The sequence below is a fragment of the Cyphomyrmex costatus genome, unplaced genomic scaffold (assembly GCF_001594065.2).
Source record: "Cyphomyrmex costatus isolate MS0001 unplaced genomic scaffold, Ccosl1.0 scaffold188, whole genome shotgun sequence".
NCBI classification, from domain to species: domain Eukaryota; kingdom Metazoa; phylum Arthropoda; class Insecta; order Hymenoptera; family Formicidae; genus Cyphomyrmex; species Cyphomyrmex costatus.
This window is the reverse complement of record NW_017275910.1, coordinates 139,564-163,370: the sequence shown is the minus strand read 5'-3', so window position 1 is coordinate 163,370 and position 23,807 is coordinate 139,564. Positions and strand designations below refer to the sequence as shown.

The following is a 23,807-nucleotide window of genomic DNA, read 5'->3' as shown; positions in this document are numbered from 1 at the left end:
GCACAGAGCATTAAATTGTATGATTTTGCAAAACATGCTTGGCATTCTCTCAGGGGAGAGAAAGAAACTATGAATACCGGCCACTGGACGCGGAAATGCTTGCCGCGCGGTAAAATGTGTATTTTCAATAAAAATAATTTTATCAGTTTTTTATATGAAATATTTAAATTCATATATATATATATATATATACATATATACATATATATATACTTTATATATATATTTTAAAATGAAGTTATTTATGTTGTATAATCTAAAGTTATTAATTTATTGTTAAGGTAAATATTAAATTATATTACAGTTTTATATTTTGCGAATTGACATGAATAGTTTATTCGAAAGTTTCTTTGTCATCAAGTTGATTGGACATACCGATATCTAACAGGAAAAGTTCTGTATATTGTAATATGCCAATCAACTTTTGTGTATGCGCAGCGCTAAATATCAGTTTATATTAAATTAACGATTTTGTTCATGAAATCAACAGCTGCATTTATTTGCGTGACAATATTCATAAGTTTTTTGTTAAAGTATTTAAACGCGTTTTAAGGTACTTTTTCATACGCAGCACGCTGCAGCAGCAATTCGTTACTATTGGTTAAGAATTGTATGTAAGCTAGATGACGCACTTCCGGCGCAAAATACATTTTGCCGCAGTTCGTTGAAGTTGAACCGAACGAACAGCAAGCAGCAAGCGGCAAAATCGAGAAAGCGTACAATATATCCGTCGTTTCATTATGAAAATATTATTTATTGCAATAAATATTAGGAAAATAAACGAAAAATAGCTTCGGATAAGGTACGGATACATGTTTGTAAATTAGATCATTTTATACTTTACCACAAATTAAAGAGTAAAGTGTAAAGTATAAAATGATCTAATTTACAAACATTCGTACCTTATCCGAAGCTATTCTTCGTTTATTTTCCTAATATTTATTGCAATAAATAATATTGCCTCGATTTTGCCGCTTGCTGCTTGCTGTTCGTTCGGTTCAACTTCAACGAACTGCGGTAAAATGTATTTGCGCCGGAAGTACGTCATCTAGCTTACATAAAATTCTTAACCAATAGTAACGAATTGCTGCTGCAGCGTGCTGCGCATGAAAAAGTACCTTTATGTGAGAGTCGAAACATTCAATTAAAACAACAAAAATATATACGATTTATCGATCAAACGTACTTTTGTTGTCATGGACATAAGAATATCTCCAGTACATACATGATAATCGTTATTTAGAATCTTATAACGCAAAAACACGTTAGAATTCTTTTCAAAAAAATGGCAGAGCAGATGGAATATATAGTATCACCGTGGGAAATTGAAACTTACGTAGAAAGCTTGAACGTTTCGGAGCTCGAAAATGTCGGTACAAAAAGGTGAATTCGCATTTTAACACACTCCCTTATATATCTTATTATTCGATGTAATTCAGAAATCGATGTGAAAATGTATGGATTTCTTTCAGTTGGTTGGATTTCCACAAAAAATTGACGTTGTTAAACCAGCAAAATGTGCTTGAGATAACGAAGCTGCGCGAGGAAAGTGTCATGGAATGGTTCATCTCGTTAAAGAAAGTAATTACAAAAATAATTACAAAGAGCAGTAATATAAAAATTGGTAAAGGTCTCTTGATATAAACATAAACGAAAAGTACAAAGGACATTGTAAGAGTCATGTAAAATAAAATTTAAAAAGTTAGATAAAACGTAACAGTTATATATAATAAAATATCATCTTACAAAATTCTGAACTATTACATTACTAAAAAAATTACAAAGTTCGATCTGTCAATTGCATGGTGAACAATGTTAAGACATACGGAGATGGACAATCAAGATTAATCCAATAATTATTAACTTCAAGAGTTATGTATAGTTTATAGAACTTTGTAATTTTTTTACAATGAATTTTTTTACACTCTTATAATGTCCTTTTTGTACTTTTCGTTTATGTTTACAAAGAGCAATTTATAAAATATGCTACAATAAGTAGCTATAGTATTATATTATAGATACAAACAGAAAGACAGAGTTGTGCGCATTACCTCAAAAAAGTAACGCGTTACGTTACCGTTACTTTTTGAAAAAAGTAACTCGTTACCGTTACTCGTTACCAATTTCGAAAAGTAAAGCGTTAGCGTTACTTATTATAAAATGTAACGATTCGTTACTTTTTTTTGATAATGCTAAAAATTATTAGAAAATATTTTTAAAAGAAATTAAGAATAGATTATAAAATGAAACAGTAAATATTTTATAATTGCATTTATTGCACATAATTTGGTTATGTTAAGAGTACAAAGTACAAAATCTTGAAATTTGACATAGACAAAGTACAAAATATTGAAATTTGGCATAAACAAATTTGAAATAAAAAATTCTTAAAATTTAACGCTTCGATATGGAAAAGAAAGTTATTCGTTTCATATTAAAAAAAAAACTAAAGAGTACACAACTCCATGCACATTTTATACTTAAAAAGAAAAATATATCTCTTTCGCGATCGTTCGGATATCGTGTTTCATTTCTACATTTTCATGACAATTTTTTCATGACAATGTTTTCATAAAAAAAAACTATATTAAAAATCAAGAAATAAAATGATTCCCGAAAGCGATAATCTTTTTTTAAAAGTTTAACAATTTTTCAGCAAATAATAAAAGAGGATACCTTTATATTCTCCTTCACTATGTGCTGAAAATGAATGAAAAATCTAATCCAATTTTGAAAAGATATATTATGCTACAATAGCAATATTGCGTATATGTATATAAAAAATAAAAATTCTGAGTTTTTAATATTTATTGCGTAAAACAATATCACATTATTATCATGGCGTAAAGATACATTTTACAATTCTCTTCGATGCTTCTAAATTCTCTAACCTAGTGCTTCACTTTTTGAAATATACCATAAGTTTCCAGAATGCACGTGATCAGCGCGCGCTAATTGGCGCGCAATCAGTGCATGATCTATTGAATAGGAAATTAAAAATAGGAAATTAAAGTAACAGTAAAAGTAACGACTAAATTCGTTACCGTGACTGTAAAAATGTAACGACGTTACCGTTACCGTTACAGATAGAAAAAAGTAACGATCGTTACTGAAAAAAGTAACGAAAACGGTAACGCCGTTACAAGTAACGCATTACTTCCCAACCCTGTAGAAAGATTATTCCGGCAGAATGAAGAAATGTGCAAAAATATAATTTTCTATAGTAACTTTGTTTTTATTTATTAATAATAATAAAAGTTATATAAGACTCTATATAAGTATAAAACGAATATATAGAAGAAGAGCAAAGAGCCAGTAAAACAATTAAGAAATTTAAATTTAAATGATAACAATCATGTAACAAGGAATTTAATCTAAATAATTATACAACAAAGAAGTTTAACATAAATAATACAACATATGTTCAACTCCAATCTGGTTATTTTCAATGTTACCGATAAATATAATAAAGAATTCGTTATGTAATGATGAATATAATATAAAATCGTTAAACAAGTTATCGCATTAGTAAAATACAAATTCATTATATTTCAACAGAAAAAATGATTAAAACACATATAAATATGATATCGACGGTCCAATATAAATCGTAATTTTAGAAAAAATGATTATTTCGCCTTCTTCATTTTATATGTAGAATTGTGAGTCAAAACGGTAATCAGGTTAATAAATCTAGACAAAGGTTGTAAACCAAAATTACTATTGAGTATAGAGATTATAAAAACAAAGGTAAAATTAAAGTACTTATGATTACAACGCATCATTTTGCCCACGTATATAAAAATAATAAAAGTTATAAGGCTCTATAAGTATAAAACAAAGTATATGGAAGTTTATTAACCTGATTACCGCGTTTTGACTCAATTCTACATAAAATGAAGAACGCAAAATAATCATTTTTTTCTGTTGAAACACAATAAATTTGTATTTCATTAATGCGATAACTTGTTTAATGATTTTATATTATTATATTCATTACATAACAAATTCTTTATTATACAATATTCAAATCTAAAAACCGTCAAATGTACCAAAACATAACTAATACGAAGCCTATAACAGTCTAGCTTGGATCTTTAAATGCTTATATATAATTTTGCGTGAATTTATACACTAATATATATGTGTCCCTTCAACCTGCGCGCCGAACGATTATCAGTCTTAAAACGTAACTCTGATAAACTACTGCGGTACTATCACGAATTAAATTAATTATAACAATTTAATAAATTAATAAATGCTCTTTTTTAGCATCTTATATTGATGTTAAACTTTATTAAAATCTGAAAATAATTCTTATTGCGAAAAATATTACCTCGGTCAGGAGTCGAACAACCCGGATACCTTGCTTTAAGCGCAAGTGTCCTAGCCAATTAGACATTCTATTCTTTATTATATTTACCGTACATTGAGAATGACCCGATTGGAGTCGAGCATATGTTGTATTATTTAGATTAAACTACTTGTACATGATTGTTATTTAAATTTAAGTTTCTTAATTGTTTTACTGGCTCTTTGCCCTTCTTCTATATATTTTGTTTTATTAATATTTAATAATCATTAGATATATTTAATCGATGTAACTGTCTCTTTTACAGTATCAATTATTTAATCGTATTGTTTTCAGATTCATATTCTTGTATACGAAGCTATACAAATCGACATATGGAAGCACAAGGTATTTCCACTTTTGATCGATTTTAATGGGGAGCCAACAAACACATTCATGCTGTTCAGCATATTCTATCATGAAGTTATCGCGGTTTCATTATTGGAAAATATATTGTTTCATTGCGAAAGCGCGCAAACATTGGATGACACAGTAATTGACCTCATCGATTATACCGTTCAACACGTGACAATGCTTCTCGATGGAAAAACTTTACAAATATATGAAATCGGAGATGCTAAGTATATATATATATATAAGATACTTTATATTTTAATTAAATATATATAACAAAATATAAAATAAACTCAGCAGAGAATATATATTGTATTATTTACACAAAGTAATATAAATTTTCGTGAATATCGAATTTGTTAATCGTACATTTTTTGCTTTAGATCTTGCTTGGAAGAAATAGTAGAGAAGCAAAAGGCATTCGAGTTTGATATTGGGATGCGATGTATCTCGATTCTTCATTATCTAATAGAAATTTTGGATAATCTTCCTCTTTGCGCAATTTCGCGCATGCTAGCTATACACGACCTTCCGTATTTATTTGCGCAGCTAATAGAAAGTCAACCATGGATAAAGCAAAATGAGGATGGTAATCTATTTTCATCTGTGAATATCTATTTTCCATTTCTAGCATCTTAATGGAATATGATAAACAGTTGAACTATCGTTAATCTTCATGTAGATGAGGTGTTGATGTATGAAGCTAGCTGGAGGAAAATTAAACCGAGTGAGATTGGGAAAATTAATAAAAGAGAGGGACAAGTATGGTTTGGTTTGCGAGAATTACTTCTAAATCCAAAATGTTCTCCATACTATGAAATTACAGAGCACAGACTATCCCAGCTATCGAAAGTACTAATTCTTAAGTGAAAATGGACCGAGAAATTAAACGCAAATGAATGAAGAGGGTCATATTCGATCAAGGAGAATCTTAGTGTAAAATATTTTGTGTGAATTTTTACAATTTTTTGTTTAACACTGCGTATCAATTATTTGTCTTGAAATAGTCTTAGACTCCAGGTTCAGTCCAAGACTGTGTTACAAAACTGACAAATAATCGGTAAGCAGCATTTGTTTTAACTGAAAATTGTAAGAATTTATACAAATGTTACTGGGTTCTAAGAGACTCATCTTGACTGAATATAATCCTCTTTATTCATGTGTATACTAATTATTAATCAATCAAAAATGTACGATTTTTAATAGAACTTTATACTTCAGCTACAGAAACATTTGCACGAAGATATACTCGATCAAATTGCGCCTTTAATAGAGCTTAAGAGATGGTTAGCTTATTTAAACATATCGCCGATGATGCCATCTTCGAACTCAACCTGCCCAGTTCTTGTGGAAGTTATACCGCAGGTAAGCATATCACTATCGCTATTCTTCACTCCTCATTCTTTTATTGATCACCAATTGTTACAAAATTAAACATTAAATATAGATAAAGTCAACTATTCTGGAAAAATATCATAAAAAATGGAAGAAACTGGCTAGACATCAGTCCAAGTACTTATTTACAACAGATACGAGTTACATTAAAGAAGCCGCACAAATTTTAAGCGATGTCTATGATTTGGAGAAGTTAGACTATATAGAAACGAAAAAATGTTCATTATGTCAAGAACCATCCAAAAAACGATGTTCCAGATGTAAGGAAGTTTGGTATTGCAGCAGGTATACAAGGAATAATAATCAGATTTTACTAATAAATGCTAAATGTATTCATCTGCAAAAGTAATGCAGAGTTGATATTCCTTTCTTATAGAAAGTGTCAAGTAAAAGACTGGGAAAATCACAAGAATATTTGCAACACGATAACAAAAACTAAACAGTGATAATACACTTCTTAATAATTAAGAATATGTATTCATCAATACATTAAAAAATATATTAAATATATACATATATCTTCTTTTTAATTATGATGAAATATTATAGTTGTGGATGCAAAATTGCAACGTTATTTTCAGTGAGGTCATTTTCACAATTCTTGTGCATTTTGCAATTTATTGGAAAGAGTAGTTGTAATCTTTGTATCCATAATTACATATTTTAATGAAAATTTAAGAAATGTTTGGAATACAGACATATTTGTGTAATTTATGTCAAATATTTTATTAAAAGGTATTAATGTACAGCACTTTGTTTAAGATATTCCATTAGAACATCCTTAGCAGGCGTATCTTCACCAAAATCCTATAAATAATAAATGCTTACTCAATAATGGAATATTAATAATAAAGAAGAAAACATTGATAAAATAACATCAGCAAGGCATAATTACAGCATGGTCTGTTTATTATATGGGTTCTACTCAGTAGAGGGAGCCCAAATATCATCATGTAAGGTTTTACAATTGTCTTTAATATACTGTTATTTAATTAATAGTTGCTTTCCATTTACACCGATTCTCAGATAATTCTCACTTATGACGTTATAACTCAGTAGAATACGCGTTCCTTTTGCATTCTGAGAAGTGAGATTCAACTGAGTGTTTACCTACAAACTGCACAAGATTGAGACCGTGTGGTTTATTGATCTCGCAGACTCACTTTAAAAGTGAGGTTATAAACCTGTATTATTTGTTAATTTTACCAAAGTAAGCAAGTAGTGACGTCATTAATCTGAGTATTTCATACTCAGCTCACTTTAAACTCTGTTTCATTTGTATGTAAATGGAAAGCAACGATTATCATATATGTTATTAGAAAGAGAGCGAAAGTTTTAATACAGCTTACCTTTATGACGACGCATGAGCAGCCAACCACTTTACGTGCTTTGCCTGCACTGTCAATTTTACACAAGCCAGCCCATTCACCTAATTTTTTGTTATTATCCACCTTTATCAGTGGAATTTGATGTTCGTTACATAATGCTTGAACCAATTTCTTGTACATTGGTTCATCACAATTCTCTGCCAAAATGCAGAGCATGGCTTGTCTTCTGCAATATAAGACACATCAATAAAAAAAAATTGTATACTTATTTATAGTATAAGATCACAGATATTAAAATATAGCAATTTAATTTCAAAAGAAAGAGCTTCTGTATTTCCTTACACATCTGTTTGCTTATATTATAATTATTATTACATATATCTTTTTGTGACTGAATGTACACTTGCATTTAAAATAAAATAGAATATCTCAATAAATCTATATATTTGAAGTTTGTCCATCTTGTTTTTTCACAATGGAGGAAAAAAAGAAAAAAATAAACAGTACAAAAAATTTAGCTAAAAAGAATAAGCCTCTTATGATAGACTTTTACATTTCTGTATCTTACTTATCTAAAGCTTTGGCAGCTTCATGAAGTCCATGAACAACGCCATCGTGAATGAGAGAATTCTTTAAAACTTCTTGTAGCGCAGTGTTAACATCCATACTACCACCCGCTGCCATCGCGGATGGTACATCATCACTATAAAGAAACAATTTTATTGAATACAGTTTTCCAGAATATTATTTAAAGCTCGCCTTATCAATACGTGTCATTTTATTAATTCCATTCATTAGCTGTTATAACCATGTGTATTTTACAACTGTAGATTCCAGGACTGATCTTTCAATGATAAAAGTTTAACCAATCACATAATAATGAGTAGATTTATTATGAGTCAAATTTTTTATTTCTAGTCATTAAGTCCTTCTTGTAAGTTCGTATAGATCTGTATATTCATGATTTCGCCAATTTATTAAGACTAGTTGCATGACAAAAAGGTGCGGAAATATGAAGTATACTCACTTTTCTACGTCAGACATGATTGAGCGAGCTGGAGAGCTGGAAATAAATACGAGACGTTATTATTCTCTCTATAGGAAATACATTTCAATGCTTTTGCAGGCAAGATACGTGATGATTTTAGCGTAATAAACGGATTTTAACCACACCAATACCCAATGTGACCTCGTTTACCTTTCTTGCAGGCCGAAAAGAATGCCGCGTTCTAGGCTTTTACGCATGCGTTATTTTGATCAGCAGCGACGCCACGCTTGTTTTCGACCAGCATGTTTAAGCATGTTGATGGCGGAGCAACATCTACAGCATCCTGTCCGAAACAGTAGAGTTATCGACGATCGATCATAATTACTGCAATGTGAGTTGTGCCCTCTTGCCGACAAACCTTAGGTTTTAAGGTTAGGATCAAATATTCGCGCCAAATGTTGCAAATTTGTATCAATCTACAGTTGCACAAATACAACGAGTGTTTTAGACGATAATGGATAATAAGCCGATTCGCGTCATTCGTGTCCTCGATGTGATCGTATTTGGCCTTCATCGGAATCTGGAGTATCGTGAGCGTAGGTGGTATTTAACTTAAAAATAATCTCCCCCCTAATGCAATATAACAAGATTTAGGACTTATAATATTTACCGCTTTACGATAGGTTTTCAGTCTTTCAACGTTTACGTAATCACAAATAATTATTTGTAATATGGATATTATAAAAAAGTCGAATTGATTCTAGTTACACAATTATTGATACAATATTAATCAAATATTGGCCCAATATATCCTTCATGTTTAACCAATGTATCGGTAATAAATTGGTATTGTTACTAAGGGAGATTTGCGCTGGCTGATGTTTGTTAAGCAATCAAGCAACTAGTAATATTTTATTTTTTAAAAACGATAAAATTAAGATATTGAATTTCGGTATTATAAACAAGCAAACGATGTAAACAGTTGACAAACTTTATTATAATAATTTCACAATTTAAAATTTAAAGCGAAACGTTTCGACTCTTATTGTAGTCCTCTTCAGTCTCAATAATATATACAAACATTAATATAAATATAACAATTTAAAACAATAATTATAAGATATAAAGTAAATTAGTCAAATGTTCTCTCTTAGTCAAATTGTGAATTGAAGAAAAGAAAACCATCTCATAAAGTTGTATCCGCATCATATGATTCTATATATGGAACCATTAATCAAATATTAGGCAATTAAAACCGAAATTGAAGATAAAACACAAAATCAGATCCGCCATTAATTTTTAACACAATACAAAGAAGAATTAATGTTATTTTGGAATCTAAAATACATGCAACACATAATGATCACCATATAGTACCTGTATTGATCTTCCTAAAAAAAAACTTTTTGTCTTACCCTACATTCCAAATATTACAAATAAAGTTACTTCTAATTTAAATAAAGAAGTATTTATCATAGGAATTAGGAGTATCAATAAACTTAACAAAATTATTAAAGTTCACAAGGACAATACAGATACTATACAAAAGAATAATGTGGTTTATAAAATCAATTGTAGCAACTGTAATTCGTCTTATGTAGGCCAAACAAAGAGAAAGTTGATCACAAGAATAGGGGAACATAAGCGCAATATGGGAGGAGATCCTTCAAAATTTTCTGTAATATCTGAACATTGCAACCAACATAATCATTCTTTTGATTGGAATAACGTTCAGATTATGGATGTAGCGTCTCATTACACAAGAAGCTTATTTCAGAAACGCTTTGTATTAAAGAATAAGAGAATAGTATTAATGCTCAAAAAGACACTGAAAAATTAGATAAAACATATGATATTTTGTTTTGATTATGTACCTCGTAATGATAAACAGTGTTTGACATTTCTATAGCCAAATCATAATTTCCCTTATTCTTTTGACAACTGCTTCTTATACACATCACATCTGCGTTACAATACAATAAATTTGAATTTGAAGACAGAGAATTATTTTTGGAGCATCTGAAATTAACGTAAGTTCTGATATACATTCGGATCTGATTTTGTGTTTTATCTTCAATTTCGGTTTTAATTGCCTAATATTTGATTAATGGTTCCATAGAATCATGATGCAGATGCAGCTTTATGAGATGGTTTTCTTTCCTTCAATTTACAATTTAACTAAGAGAGAACATTTGACTAATTGACTTTATATCTTATAATTATTGTTTTAAATTGTTATATTTATATTAATGTTTGTATATATTATTTTGAGACTGAAGAGGACTATAGTAAGAGAGAGAGAGAGAGAGAGTCGAAACGTTTCGCTTTAAATTTTAAATTGTGAAATTATTATAATAAAGTTTATCAATTGTTTACATCGTTTGCTTGTTTATAATACCGAAATTCGATATCTTAATTTGGTCGTTTTTAAAAAATAACAAGCGTTATCTTAGTACTTATATTTTATTTTTTATTGACTTACATAATAGATAAATTTTCCTTTTTATTTTCCTATATTATATTTTATTAGATAGAAAGTCATGTTTACAAAATATACATTTTCTATATAAGTATATACGATTCTATTATATAAAAGTATTTAGTATAACTAGTTAGTATAGAATTTATTATTGTACAAGTAATAGATTTTATAATAGTCGCGGATAATAAGAAGGAAATAAAAACTGTTATATATTGCTTTGAATTTAGTACTAAATGATATATTTACAAGATTCTAGGTATATTATGGAGCACAATTGTGAAAAAGTAATGAACGAAATCCAATGATTGCAACATTTTAAATGTCTAAATTAATCTAAAATATTTCATGTTTGTTTAATGTATATTGTTAATTTTCATTGTTATTAATTATTATTATGTATATACAGATTGTTCCTATATTTGTTAATTAAAAGCTAAAACTAAGCTAACTTTATGTTTTAGTGTAATGCTGCTGGATATTTAAAAAAATGTGATAATGTATCTAAGATAAGAATAAAAAAGGAATTCGAAAAGAGTGAGAGCTGTTGTTTACTCAAATTGATCAAAGTTAATTTATCACTAAATAGTATGGTTGAGTAAGCTTTCAGATTTAGAGCTAGTTCTTCTTCCATTAAGCCCCAGTAAGCACCAACTAAAAGTAACATAAACACCAAAATTATAATTCCATTATATAACCCATAATTTCACAATACTCAACAACGTAACTATTATATAAAGTTTGTATCAGAGTAGAATTTGAAATTGATATTGGATTGGAATTTGATAAATCAAAATAAAATTCATTAATCTTGATACTGATTTTTTTTTTATTGGAAATCTAATTCAATTTTAGTTTTTAAATTTTACTGATATGGGTTTTATGTATGTTATTTAATTTATATTGCTTGGTATGAAATTATTATATTTATATTACATTCAGTCGATGTTTATTGGGAGGGAGTTTGAGAAGAAGAAGACGAAAGTTAACATCAGCTAATATAATTTCATGTGCCTAACAGTGATTGGGAACAATGTTATGTTGGTGGTGAATATCGATATGGCCAATAATGTGGTGGTGGCAATGGTGGTGGAGGTGGTGGCTGTTGTTGACTGGAAGATGACTGTTCTGATTGGAAGGTAGATGGCACAGAGTGTTGAGCAGGTCCAACTGGATATAAACGATGAGTGCGATGAGCCTGATGATGAGGATGACAGCTTGTATTTGTTACGCGCGACGACGTTGACGCTTCCAACATAATGCCTGCTTGTGACTGACAAGCCATCGTCAAACCACGAAAATCGAATTTGTAAGCATAACGTTTACCATGAACTTTTGTCATTATGTTCTTGTCATAGTAATATCTGTGGAATAACATTTTCCTTTCTTAAGCACTGTATTAGTCCACAAGAGTTTTGAAGAAGAAAAAATAAAATCTACATATGGAAGTAGAAAGAAAAAAGAAAGGTAAACAGTATATCGCTGTATTAATAGAAAAGTGACAATTTAAAATTAGCAACTTTTTTCAGCAGAATACTATTTAATATTTTTAAAGTTTCTAATTGGAACATTTTAAATAGGGTAGTAAATACGCAATTTCTATAACTTTGCTTTTTTTCATGTTATCTTTTCAATTATAATGTATTCTTTAAAACTAGAAAAATTCAAACATTATACATTAAATACATATAGTGTGAATTTCATTATATATCAAAATGTTGCAACACTTATATAAACAAATAAGCCACAAATGTATCATAGTTTATAAAATATATAGCAGTTTTCAAAATCGATTTCCTTTCATTATTTAAAAAATATTAATTTTTTACAGGTGTCTCTTTTCTATCAACATGCCGATATAATTTACAATATGTATAATTATCATTATATACAATTACCTCAACGCACGTGATAGCTTGTCGTAATTCATGTTAGGCTTGCTCTTACGCTCACCCCAACGGCGTGCGACTTCATCCGGATCAGTGAGCTTGAATTCTCCGTTCGAGCCCTCCCACGCGATACAAGATGAGTTAGACGAATCCGAGAGCAGTTCTAGCAGGAATTGCCAGAGCTGAACCTGTCCGCCTCCGACCGCCCCCGAGCCACTGGCTCCAGCCGTTGATCCAATCAGTGAGCAAGTTCGTTGTAGGAGGCTGAACCTTTCTGCAAGCAGAAAACGGAACACGCATGCACCAAACCATGTTCTCAAGCCGTTCTTGAGATCGAATCGTTTGGACTGTGATAAACAGAGAGATAAAAGCGATGGATCATCGGTTTTCCCCAGTACATTCGTCTTCTTGTTCTGATTGACACGGACTTTTATCCTTCCGTCTTTATCTGCGTATCATCTATGTAAATATTATTTTATCACGTTGGCAAAATTACGATAATTATCGTTTGAATTTTATTACGAGAGTATGTAAAAAGCCAAGTAATTATTCTAATATTCTCTATTAACACATATATAACATTTTATTTTTTATACTGTTGAAGTAGTATATTTGTTACGACTCAAGTTATTTTTTGCAAGTAGGCCATACATCTGTATTTTTGCATCAAGCACAGTTGCCATGTCATATCTAAATGCACGAGCGACGAAGACTATAAGATTAATTTTTTTAGCTGAATGTTTTGCATGATATATATTTTTCTCCTTTTTTCTCCACATTCGAGAAAAAAAAAGAAAGTTGAATCGTGCAAGAAGTTCAGTTAAAAAAGAACAGACGCGCGCCTAATATTATTTTCAATATTTCCATTTCAATTTAATTGAATTGTTTTCTTTTTTTAATTTACCGTTATAAAGAATCGCAGCGGCCGAAGGGTGTAATCTGGTGTCCTGCTGAAGATGTAAAGGATGCGTCTGAATTCTCCACATTACGCGCCGAATTCGATATTTTGGCCTAATCCTGTGCCATATAAACGGCGCTTTCGAAAACCGATAAACGACAAGCCCATCATGTCTGGAGTTGAGAATCACGCCTTGAAAATATGGTTTTCTTGCGTTTTCAATACGCCAATAGTTTTGCAGTCTTAATATTTATCGCAATCTTATGTCTTGAGCCTACATCCTTTTGATTTAAAAGAGTAAGTGCATTATACATCGCTATGATTTTTCATATGTGTTAACCGAATGATAATAGAAGTTAATTTTATAGGTTCATGTCCAACGATCACACGAGCAATGAATAAATTCCATCGCGAATCAACTGTTTTGGAAAATAATGGATACAACCCAGAGAATATTAATTGAGATTCATTTCACCGATCTCGATAACGTTCTACACAGCTCGGACAATTACACGCACGCGACATCAATCATAAGCGGAAGGTAGACGCATTTGAGATACAATAAAACCCCGCTAGTCAGTGGACAGAGAGCGACTGAGCGACCTTTGCCCCTGGTTATTTCAGCTTTCAGCCCTTTGCGCCCCCACTCTTAGTCTTGGTAAGAACGGAATACCTTTACACCTCCCCCTCTTGCGACATACTGCGCTTAGAGTACTTACCGTCTCAGCTGCTGTCTCTCTCTCTTTCTTTTTTGAAATTACACAAGTATCTTTAAGATCTTGAGCGAGATGACCAAAGTTATACATATAGATTTATTCGAAATTTCTTCCATAATTGGATTTTTCAAACGTTTGTTTGAGATAAGCATTTCTTTTTAAATCACAACAAATTTTCTTTGCTAAGTAAAAACTTAGCAATATTATATTATTTCATATTATTTTGTCTGTAATTTATGAAGATAAACTGAAAAGAAAACTGATAAACTGAACATATGCATGTTGCTCGCCCTTTTTGTTCAATATGGAATATTAGAGAGAATACTTTAAAATCTTTTTATACACTTGTATGAAAATAAAAAAAATATCTAACGCAAAATTCTCGGTTGAAGTGCTCTTTGTACATACAGTCGTTTATATTACAATTATATTTATAAGAAGTTTTAATAGAGATATTACACACATAAATATTTCATATTATATATATATATATATATATATATATATATACTCATCTGCAAAAAAAGCTGTACACATAAATTTGGGAAAAATTTACCAAATTTTAAATAATCATTATTTGATAAATAATAAAGATAAAAATATGTTTAAAAAGCAAAATGAAGCTTGAAATGTCCACTTTAAGATTAATTGAATGGGAATTGTACTAGGCCATTATTTTCAAAATGGCGGATGACAATGTAAGAACATGCAAAATTGATAATCAAAGGTCCACTTTGCGATGGTGTTTGGTGTGAATTGGGTGTCGCTGCTTAATGGGACAGCATAAACGTAAAAGTAGATTTTTATCTTTAAAATGCTTTTTTACTGACTTTGATACTATTATTTTTCGCTCAGTTATTCCAAATTTAAGATACCGTTGTCATTAACTTAAATTATGCTTGCAATTTGTCTCAATATAAATTGCATATAGTTTTATTGGAATCACATTGCGTGCGTGCGTGTGTGCGTACGTGTGCGTGTGTCAGCAGAGATAAGAATCCGATGGCGGTTCACGTCCACGCCATCGATCCTGGATATAATGTAAGAGTAGAACACATTCAAACACATGCACGCACGCACGCAAGCACATACATGTAATGTGATTTCGATCAATCAAACTCCATGCAGTTCATATTGGGCAAAATTACAAACATAATTTGAGCTAAGGCGTATTTTTATTATCCAACCACGACTAACCGGAAGTGACTAAGGCTATTTTCGTTTGTGGTTGTGACGTCACCGATGCTAACGCATTAGCTTGGTAGGACCCAACATTCAACCAAACCGAGGAGGTCATTTGCATGTTTGTGGTTACCTGTTTGAGCGGGAAAGTGATCCGTTTGAGTCCGCCGCTGCAAATAGTAATGAATAACATATAATCTTAAACCTTGATCAGCATATGCTGTGTCTGGTAATATCCAAATGTCGAAAGATCCAAAAAAACCCAGGGCTTCTAATGTAAGATAAACTAACAAGAGAACCTCGCCAGGTGTCAAATTCTGATTTTAATGAAACTTTGTGAACTTATAGCTCACATAAAAAGATGAATTTAAAAAAATATCATAAGTTAGGCTGATTTAGAAAATCAATTAGAGTGGAAAAACGGTTTAAAAAGGTGAAATCACCTTTTATATAATGTGTACATCGAAAATTACTTAAGATATAAAAAAAGTTGTATACAAAACATTTTGTTTTACAACAAAATTAGCTATATTCATTTGCGTCAATAATATTTTTTTAAATAATTTTTCAAAATTTTTGAAAAAAAATTGTTAAATAATTTTTCTAAAAAAAATATTGGCGTGAATAAAGGTAATTTTATTGTAAAACTTTTGTATAAATCAATTTTTTTTATGTCTTGAATAGTTTTCGAAATATAACGGAAAACTGCTATACACGTAAGGGGTGATTTCATCCCTGTTTTTTCCGCCCCAACTGATATTTCTTAAATTCATCTCTTTATGTAAGCTATACAAGTTCACAAAGTTTTATTAAAATCAGAATTTAACACCTCGCGAAATTCCCTTGTAAGTAAATTTCTTTGTAAGTAAGTATATTAGAAACGCCACTTAACCAAGCTTTATATGCTAAAATGCTACTGTATATCCTCTTTTTGAAATAGCAAAGTAACATTACATGCTGTCCCCGATTTACTACACGCTATGATAAGTGAGTCATCATTAAAGGTATCCCTTTCAAATAATGGTATCGCTAAGGCTAACACTACCATTTTGTTCTCTGACCCATATTTACCGCCAAGTATTATTCATGTTTCCGTAGTGACAGTGAAGTGTCATTTCGATCATGGTATCTATTTGTGACGTCACAGCCCGAAACACTCCTAACCAAACGCTACTATGGTATTAGAACGAAAATACGCCTCTAATGACAGGGGTATAAATTTAAATTTGGAATAACTCTCAGCGAAAAATAATCGTATCGAGGTCAGTAAACAAGCATTTTAAAGATAAAATTCTATACTTTCACAATCATGTTGTCTGATTAAGCGGCGAGAACCGATTCACATCATGCACCATCGCAAAATTGAATCTTTGATTATTAATGTTGCATGTTCTTACTTTATCATCCGCCATTTTGAAAATAATAGCCTAGTATTATATAATTTAAATAATCTTAAAGCGGACATTTCGAGCTTTATTTTGCTCTTTTAAACATATTTTTATCTTCATTAATTACCTATTTATGATCATTTGAAATTTGGTAAATTTTTCCCAAATTTATAGTGTATCGCTTTTTTGCGAGTGAGTGTATTATTATCTATCATACTCACAACACACAATATTAGAAGATATTTATTTTTTTCGAGTTTCTGTATTACATTGACTAACAATAGCGCATGTGCCAAGAATTATACGTCGTATATATCTTAATCGAAATGACGAAAGTAAAGAGGTATACAGAAATAATGTGGTATAAAATTTGAATGTTGTCAAAGGATACAAAAAGATTTACGCAGAAGAGAGAGCTCCCTCGTATATTATTACGCACACTCAATTATGTAAAAGAAAGAAAGAGTGAAAGGAAAAATGCGTATATAAAATTTTATTTTATTATTCGACGACTACGTTAAATATATGATACAAAGTGCTCAAAGGACAAGCTCAAGTAGATTCATTCGAAAATATCGTGGCTGCACATTAAACACGTGCGCATGTACGCGTAAATACAAAGTGCATGCCATAAACGCAAGACGATACGTGCGCGGGAGAGAAGCTTAAGCGACGTGTGACGGAGGTGCGACGCGTAAAATTATCCCGTATACATTCAAGATCCAGAGTACGCTTGCCGCTCATCACGAAAACAATATAGTCGCGCCCCGCGGCGAGCTTACCACCCCCGAGCCCGTTAGAGCCTGCCCCTGGAGGAGAGCAGAAAGAGGGGTAAAAGCGGTCGCGCGGCAAGCTCGTAACCCCTCGTGGCACCACCTTTCCGCTGCCCTAAACACTCGATGGTTTATTCATGAGGACTCTCTCACCGCGATAACACTGATTCGTTTAATAAACGGCTGCTGCCGGGGCGAGATGGGCCGACACACATAGAGAATAAGAGGGAAGGAAAGAGAAAGAGAGAGCGCGCACGCGCGCGTGCGAGAGAGAGAGAGAGAGAGAGAGAGAGAGAGAGAGAGAGAGAGAGAGAGCTGCAACGTTATTCAAACGGACGATATATCTCAGAGGCTTACGCTGCCACAGTTCGGTACCTCTCACTTTTAGCTTTTCTTCCTCCACGTCCAAAGAGACGGTGCTCGAAAGTCTGTATTCCGTGTACGAAAAAGAGGGGCGAATAGAGTATAGACAAAGGAAAATTAAGTTTTTTATCTCATTTTTTTTTCATGTGCTTCACTATGATTCTATACGCAGTCGAACCGATTCAACATGGAAAGAACAGCTTTGCAAAAGTCTTAAAAATTTAATTAAATACAAATCTGAAAATAATTTTATTAGATTATTAAAATAATTTTGAAGGCTCAAGCTGATTATTAAAATTCAAATATTTTTTGCAATATTTCAGTTTTCTATATAATTATTTTGACGGTTTAACAGTTGTTTTTGGATCTGTAGCCATAAATTTTTAGATACTTCGATAAATCATCCTTCTATATACAACAATTTCGTATTACAATCATTATTGTCATGATTATCATACATTTTTATATATTTTTAAATACCATACAGTCTATACTTTCGTAGAAATTTCTTATCTCGTATGAAATGAAATTTAATTCAATGTTTGCAGGTTGCAAGCTTACTCCTTATTCTTTGGGGTATCGCTTTTTTATTCAATCGCCTCGATTTTATATCGACAAAATATACGAACGTTTCAGCACATACGTTGCTTTTTCTTTCGAATCACATGAGCAACAGAGGTGCAGAAAGTCTGGGGTAAAACTATCCATTCGACGATACCGATATTTACTTTCCTGCCGGACCGCGTTTATCTATAATAGATCGCCGCTATCGTTAAAGCTTTAGATAAGCTCCTGGTCAGTTAGACCAGAATCGGTCTTTGGGGAATGGTTAGCCTTTTCCGGTCATTTTCTATTCAATCGTGACAGGTCCAAAACTAAATCCCTATTAAGCTTTCCTAAAAACTTTGTTATTTAAATTTATAGCATGAATTGCTTTGGATTTATGCTTGCAATTAATATGCTTAGACGCGATGATGTTAGTACTGCCAAGAGAAAGAAATGTATTATGATTTGATTGGTACGTATATTATATGTAGAAATAAAGGATACAGATAACGCAATGACTGGGTTTCGAAAACTATGTATTGATAAGTTTTATTAAGGAATTTTGTTAATTTTTACCTATGTAGATAACTTTTATTCTAGATATAATTTACCGTTTATTATTTTGTAATTCTTGAACTAGAGATATTCTTTACCATTTTTAAATGAAATAATTCATATCAGAGTTTAGATACGTGAAAAATTCAAATCATAAATAAAACAAATAATTCTATTATTTAATAATAAAAAATAAAAATCTAGCTTAATAATTTGCTAATGCAAACTAGAGATGGTAGAAAGATTAATATATGAGCGATATAATAAAATTAAAGAGTATTTATTGTCAATTGTACCTTAATATATATCAAACATAATGAGTATGATAAATGGTGGTATGTTTCGACAGTCTTCTATTATTTAATTATTTATCTAAGATTTTTTAAATTATTAAGATATTATTCTAATAATCCATAGTTTGAGAGAATTTCTGAACTTATTTCAAGTGTCTGATTTTAAATATCTAAATTTAGATGGATATTTGAATTCTCAGAATAATCTCTCAATTTAATTCTTTTCTCAATCTAATTCGAATAATGGAATAATATTTACTGATAATATTTCCATTAGTATTCACAGTAAGAAAAAAGTTATTTTAAACTGATTATTCGTTCAGACTTACCAATTTCCTCATTATTTTTCTCTTGTAGTAAATCCGGAGTATGCACGCCGGTAGCTTGTAGACGAAGATGAGCCAAGTGTTTCGCTAGGACATTACCTGCTATTCCACTGATATCTCGCCAATCTTGCAGTGTTAATTGCAGCAGTTCTTTGCCAGTTGATGGGAGTATCGCTGCAATGGATCCTGGTCTTATAGCGAATGTACGACTGCACCATAAAATCCATTTGTTTATATGACTCGAGTTCCACTTGGACGGATCTGAAAAACGAAGATCCCAAGATATTATAGGATTATATTTCCCATACTAATAAGTTTAAAGTACAACTTTTAAAGATCGTTTAGCCAACGATATTTACCGGATGGTACCATAGTTTGCTTGGGATGGTCGTCAAGGTCTTCATTGTTTTTCGACATGGTTCCAATTTCAATAGGTTTGTTCTTTTTCGCTGCACTGTGAACACAATTCAATAAGTGGAGGCGAAACGGACGTAATTTGTTTTACTTCAAATTTTTGCACTATATGCACCAATACAGAAAGTGTAGCGAAAAAAAATAAACCTAATGTTACATACTCCATGCACCTGCGAAGACATCGCACAAATCTATTTGGATCTCGAAACCGTTTGTGTTGTATTATCACTACCTCTCTTCGATTTCCAGTTCGACTTGAAAGTCGATTTAGAATCCGTCACTTCAGATGACATTTGATGTACGATGTCCAAATCTTGAGATTATTCGATGAAGAAATTTATGATTTTTCTTCGTGAATCAAACACACTTTTTGTTGTTATTTCATCTTGAATAATGTTGCATATTCCCGCCTAATTTCGGTGTTAAAGCTGTCTTCAAGTAAAATCACACAAGTCCAGCATTCCTCGCAGAGATTGAAATTGAAGTACTTGAATTATCACAATGCGTGTTTTCATATGTCGCATACATACTTTGGCGTCTTAATCGATAGGTCGTTCATTTTTATTTTATCACTTTGCAATAATTTCGATTTCTTAGCACATTATTTATAAATACTATAAATATAGATATATATATTGATTTACCGTTTTAATAACTCTCTTCTTTGCATCCTGCACATTACGCATATTTAATCACTGGATCATACAATCAATCGTCCAATTATTTTTCTCGCAACATAAGGGAACTTGATCGCCGCAGTACAGCACAACATCGCGTAATCATGTTGCGAAGCGATGCTTCGATCTAGTCTTCGGCTTGAATGAATCGAAATTGGTGTGTGTGTCAGGGCGAGGCGAATCACGGCCGAACCGGAGACTCGATTGGCGAAATATGGATTCCCGGAAGAGCGATACACTCAGCCGCTCTCGCTTCTCGGCGAGAGCAGCCGAGCCGCAGCTCTTCTACTCTGTGCATCGTCGACCGCTGAATCACGCTTGAGATTGCTCATCTTTACTCACGTTCCTTTTTTCATTTTTGTCAATTCCCACGGTGCGGTTTCGCTTCCTGGCGTTAATCAAACTCGAGTAACATCCTTTCCTGTCTTTTTTCTCGAGTTTTGTGATAAACTCTTATCTCAAATTGCTGCAGAGTTTATCTCGTGATATCGAAAACTATTTCAATGACAAAATTAATAATTAGAGTAACTTATTTGAATTAAAATAGCATTTGTGAAAGTCGTGTTTTCTTATTATATTAACTTCTTAATCGCGCGTTTCGCTTCCGGTATTATAGCTATATATGTGCTTGGATATCTTTTTCGGATAACCCGTATTTATTAATCATTCTTGAACACCTAATGTCGCAGCCAATTTTTTGTTATGCGATATGACTTCATGAGTTCCGAGAATGTCTTATTCCCCTTCTATCTATCCTGGTGAAAGTTTTTCTAACTATTAGCAATATCTCAAATCTTATTGGACTATCAGAATTTAAACCAATGAATACCGATGAGAACATGCCATAAAGCCCGTGTCACGCTACGGATTATGGACGCGGATCGGATTAGGATTGCGGATCGCCGGATTTGGATTCTTCGTTCGCACTACGGATTCAATTTGCAACATATATATACTGTATTGCAAATGTCGTGTCTCGTCAATGCTGTGTCGACATTTGCTGTGTATGACAATGTTCAGGCGTTTACAAAATTATAATTATAATAATATCGGAGGCTATTTTTATCAAGAAATTAATATTAAAATATATGGTTTAAATTTTAAATTTCAGACTGACACAGAATTTTTGAACCCATTATATTACGATCTAATCACTGATACATGACGCTTTTACATAATAATGAATCTGAATATAATCTATATAACTTTAGAATGTTAATATTTGATAAATACAGGAGAAAGATAATATATGACAAATATAGTTTAACAAGGTATTACATATCGCTCAGTTTGCAAAGCTATCAATCATTAATTATTGAACATTAGACGAAAATAAATCACAAACAGTAAACTACATTCAATGGTAATCACCAAACGTAACTTATATTAAACTTATCTGTAACGAAATTACATCGTCGTTGCAAACCCTGCTTAAAATTTTCTATAGAAAACTATTTAAAAAAATTCTGTAGTTTTTAACGTGCGTTTTGAATCGGTAAATCCCCATCCGCAATAATTTTCTATGTGTAGTAATAATAATTTCTTATAGGAATTTTACTATTTCTGATTAATAGTTTCTAATATTTTTTATTATATGAATTTTCCTACAGTTATCAATAGTTTTTGATCAGCGTTTCGAATCGGTAAATCCTCATCCGCAATAGTTTTCTAGTGAAGTGATAATTTCTTGTAGAGATTTTATTATTATGGATTAATAGTTTCCAATATTTTTCATTATATATATGAATTTCCCTACAGTTTATGAATAGTTTTCGATGAGACCTGGAACATGAGCGTTTCGAATAATCCCCATCTGCAATAGTTTTCGATGAACATTTCGGTAAATTTCCATCTGCAATAGTTTTCTATGTAAAGGGATGTATTATATGGTTTCCATTGAGCATTCCACTATTGCCAATTAATGGCTCCGCCACACCAGCCAGATGCACAACGCGATATGCGATCGACATGCGACACGTGATATCCAACCAACTGAACCAACGCGTACAGTTGGTCACAGAAAGGTTGCAACGCTTTTTATTTTGATGATTTTGGAACTTGGAACGCATAAATATAACCAGAATGCGAATCTCTATGTCTAGTAACCTGCACTGAGGGTTAAGATATCTGTCAGATCATGTCAGATGGATCGTATACCGAGCGTACTAAAGAATTAGGTATGCAATGTAATATCAATATATAGTTTTATTTATAAATATTTATAGATAATCGTTAGCATTCTCAATTTTTTTATTGATTAAAATAAATAATATTGAATGAAATTACTTGCAGATTAATTTAATCTAATGATACAGAGACTACATACAAAATTATAAACATTAACATTAATATTTAAACAACATTTAACATTTTAACACATTAACATTATATACATTTTATATACAGAATTATAAACATTAACATTTTTAACATTAACATTAACATTTTTCAAACATTCATTTACACACGCATACATAATCCATGGAAGGTCACACAATATTAATATCGGGTAACACTTCCATGATTCTCTATCACCTCAGTTAATCTTTGGGGCATAGATTGCACTAAATTTTGGAATAATTCGGGCCTTGCACGAAAACCTTTCCACACGTTAAGCACATGTTGTTCAAGAGCTTCACGTGTGCGCCGAATTTGAGGATTCCATTCTTGAACAATTATGCCCTAAAGATTTTCAATGACGTTCATGTTTGGAGATTTGGCTGGCCAGTTCAACGTATTGAGATTGGGTTGTGCAGCCAACCAATTTTGGACTAATCTTGATCGATGCACACCAGAATTGTCTTGAACAAATTTAACACGAGGTACACATGGAAATGTTTCCGCAACATATGGTATCATCATATTAGATAATATATTAACATATTCCACGGC

General features: G+C 31.6%; 3 protein-coding genes across 4 annotated transcripts; 1 reads left to right on the top strand and 2 right to left on the bottom strand.

The window, feature by feature from the left end:
* Positions 1-1,230: 1,230 nt before the first annotated feature.
* Zmynd10 (zinc finger MYND-type containing 10) lies at positions 1,231-6,554 on the top strand. Its single transcript, XM_018537903.1, has 8 exons — positions 1,231-1,383; positions 1,473-1,581; positions 4,649-4,932; positions 5,089-5,294; positions 5,388-5,557; positions 5,927-6,070; positions 6,153-6,385; positions 6,477-6,554. The coding sequence occupies exons 1-8, from the start codon at positions 1,286-1,288 to the stop codon at positions 6,544-6,546; spliced, it is 1,314 nt and encodes a 437-aa protein (XP_018393405.1). The 5' UTR covers positions 1,231-1,285; the 3' UTR covers positions 6,547-6,554.
* Positions 6,555-6,799: 245 nt separating this feature from the next.
* On the bottom strand, positions 6,800-8,694 carry RpS12 (ribosomal protein S12). 2 transcript variants are annotated; one of them, XM_018537899.1, is made up of 5 exons: positions 8,627-8,694; positions 8,456-8,491; positions 7,997-8,131; positions 7,450-7,654; positions 6,800-6,907 (listed from the first exon to the last, which is right to left on the bottom strand). In XM_018537899.1, the coding sequence occupies exons 1-5, from the start codon at positions 8,671-8,673 to the stop codon at positions 6,839-6,841; spliced, it is 492 nt and encodes a 163-aa protein (XP_018393401.1). In that variant the 5' UTR covers positions 8,674-8,694; the 3' UTR covers positions 6,800-6,838. The 2 variants fall into 2 exon arrangements, with proteins under 2 accessions (XP_018393401.1, XP_018393402.1); XM_018537900.1 differs by lacking the exon at positions 8,627-8,694 and adding an exon at positions 8,602-8,623.
* Positions 8,695-11,931: 3,237 nt separating this feature from the next.
* Positions 11,932-20,241, bottom strand: LOC108772377 (DNA-binding protein D-ETS-6). Its single transcript, XM_018537897.1, has 4 exons — positions 20,184-20,241; positions 19,828-20,085; positions 12,794-13,058; positions 11,932-12,259 (listed from the first exon to the last, which is right to left on the bottom strand). The coding sequence occupies exons 1-4, from the start codon at positions 20,239-20,241 to the stop codon at positions 11,932-11,934; spliced, it is 909 nt and encodes a 302-aa protein (XP_018393399.1).
* Positions 20,242-23,807: the final 3,566 nt, after the last annotated feature.

Bases quoted from the DNA above. Each gene is read 5' to 3' on its own strand.
- Zmynd10 (XM_018537903.1), top strand. From the start codon at position 1,286: ATGGCAGAGCAGATGGAATATATAGTATCACCGTGGGAAATTGAAACT. The intron at 4,933-5,088 runs GTATATATATAT...TTTTTGCTTTAG, and splicing joins TATGAAATCGGAGATGCTAA to ATCTTGCTTGGAAGAAATAG. The intron at 6,071-6,152 runs GTAAGCATATCA...CATTAAATATAG, and splicing joins TTGTGGAAGTTATACCGCAG to ATAAAGTCAACTATTCTGGA.
- RpS12 (XM_018537899.1), bottom strand. From the start codon at position 8,673: ATGCGTAAAAGCCTAGAACGCGGCATTCTTTTCGGCCTGCAAGAAAG. The intron at 8,492-8,626 runs GTAAACGAGGTC...ATTTATTTCCAG, and splicing joins CTTTTCGGCCTGCAAGAAAG to CTCTCCAGCTCGCTCAATCA. The intron at 6,908-7,449 runs GTAAGCTGTATT...TATTATTTATAG, and splicing joins GCTCATGCGTCGTCATAAAG to GATTTTGGTGAAGATACGCC.
- LOC108772377 (XM_018537897.1), bottom strand. From the start codon at position 20,241: ATGTCGAAAAACAATGAAGACCTTGACGACCATCCCAAGCAAACTATG. The intron at 20,086-20,183 runs GTAAATATCGTT...TTCGTTTTTCAG, and splicing joins GCAAACTATGGTACCATCCG to ATCCGTCCAAGTGGAACTCG. The intron at 12,260-12,793 runs GTAATTGTATAT...GTTATTCCACAG, and splicing joins AAGCTATCACGTGCGTTGAG to ATATTACTATGACAAGAACA.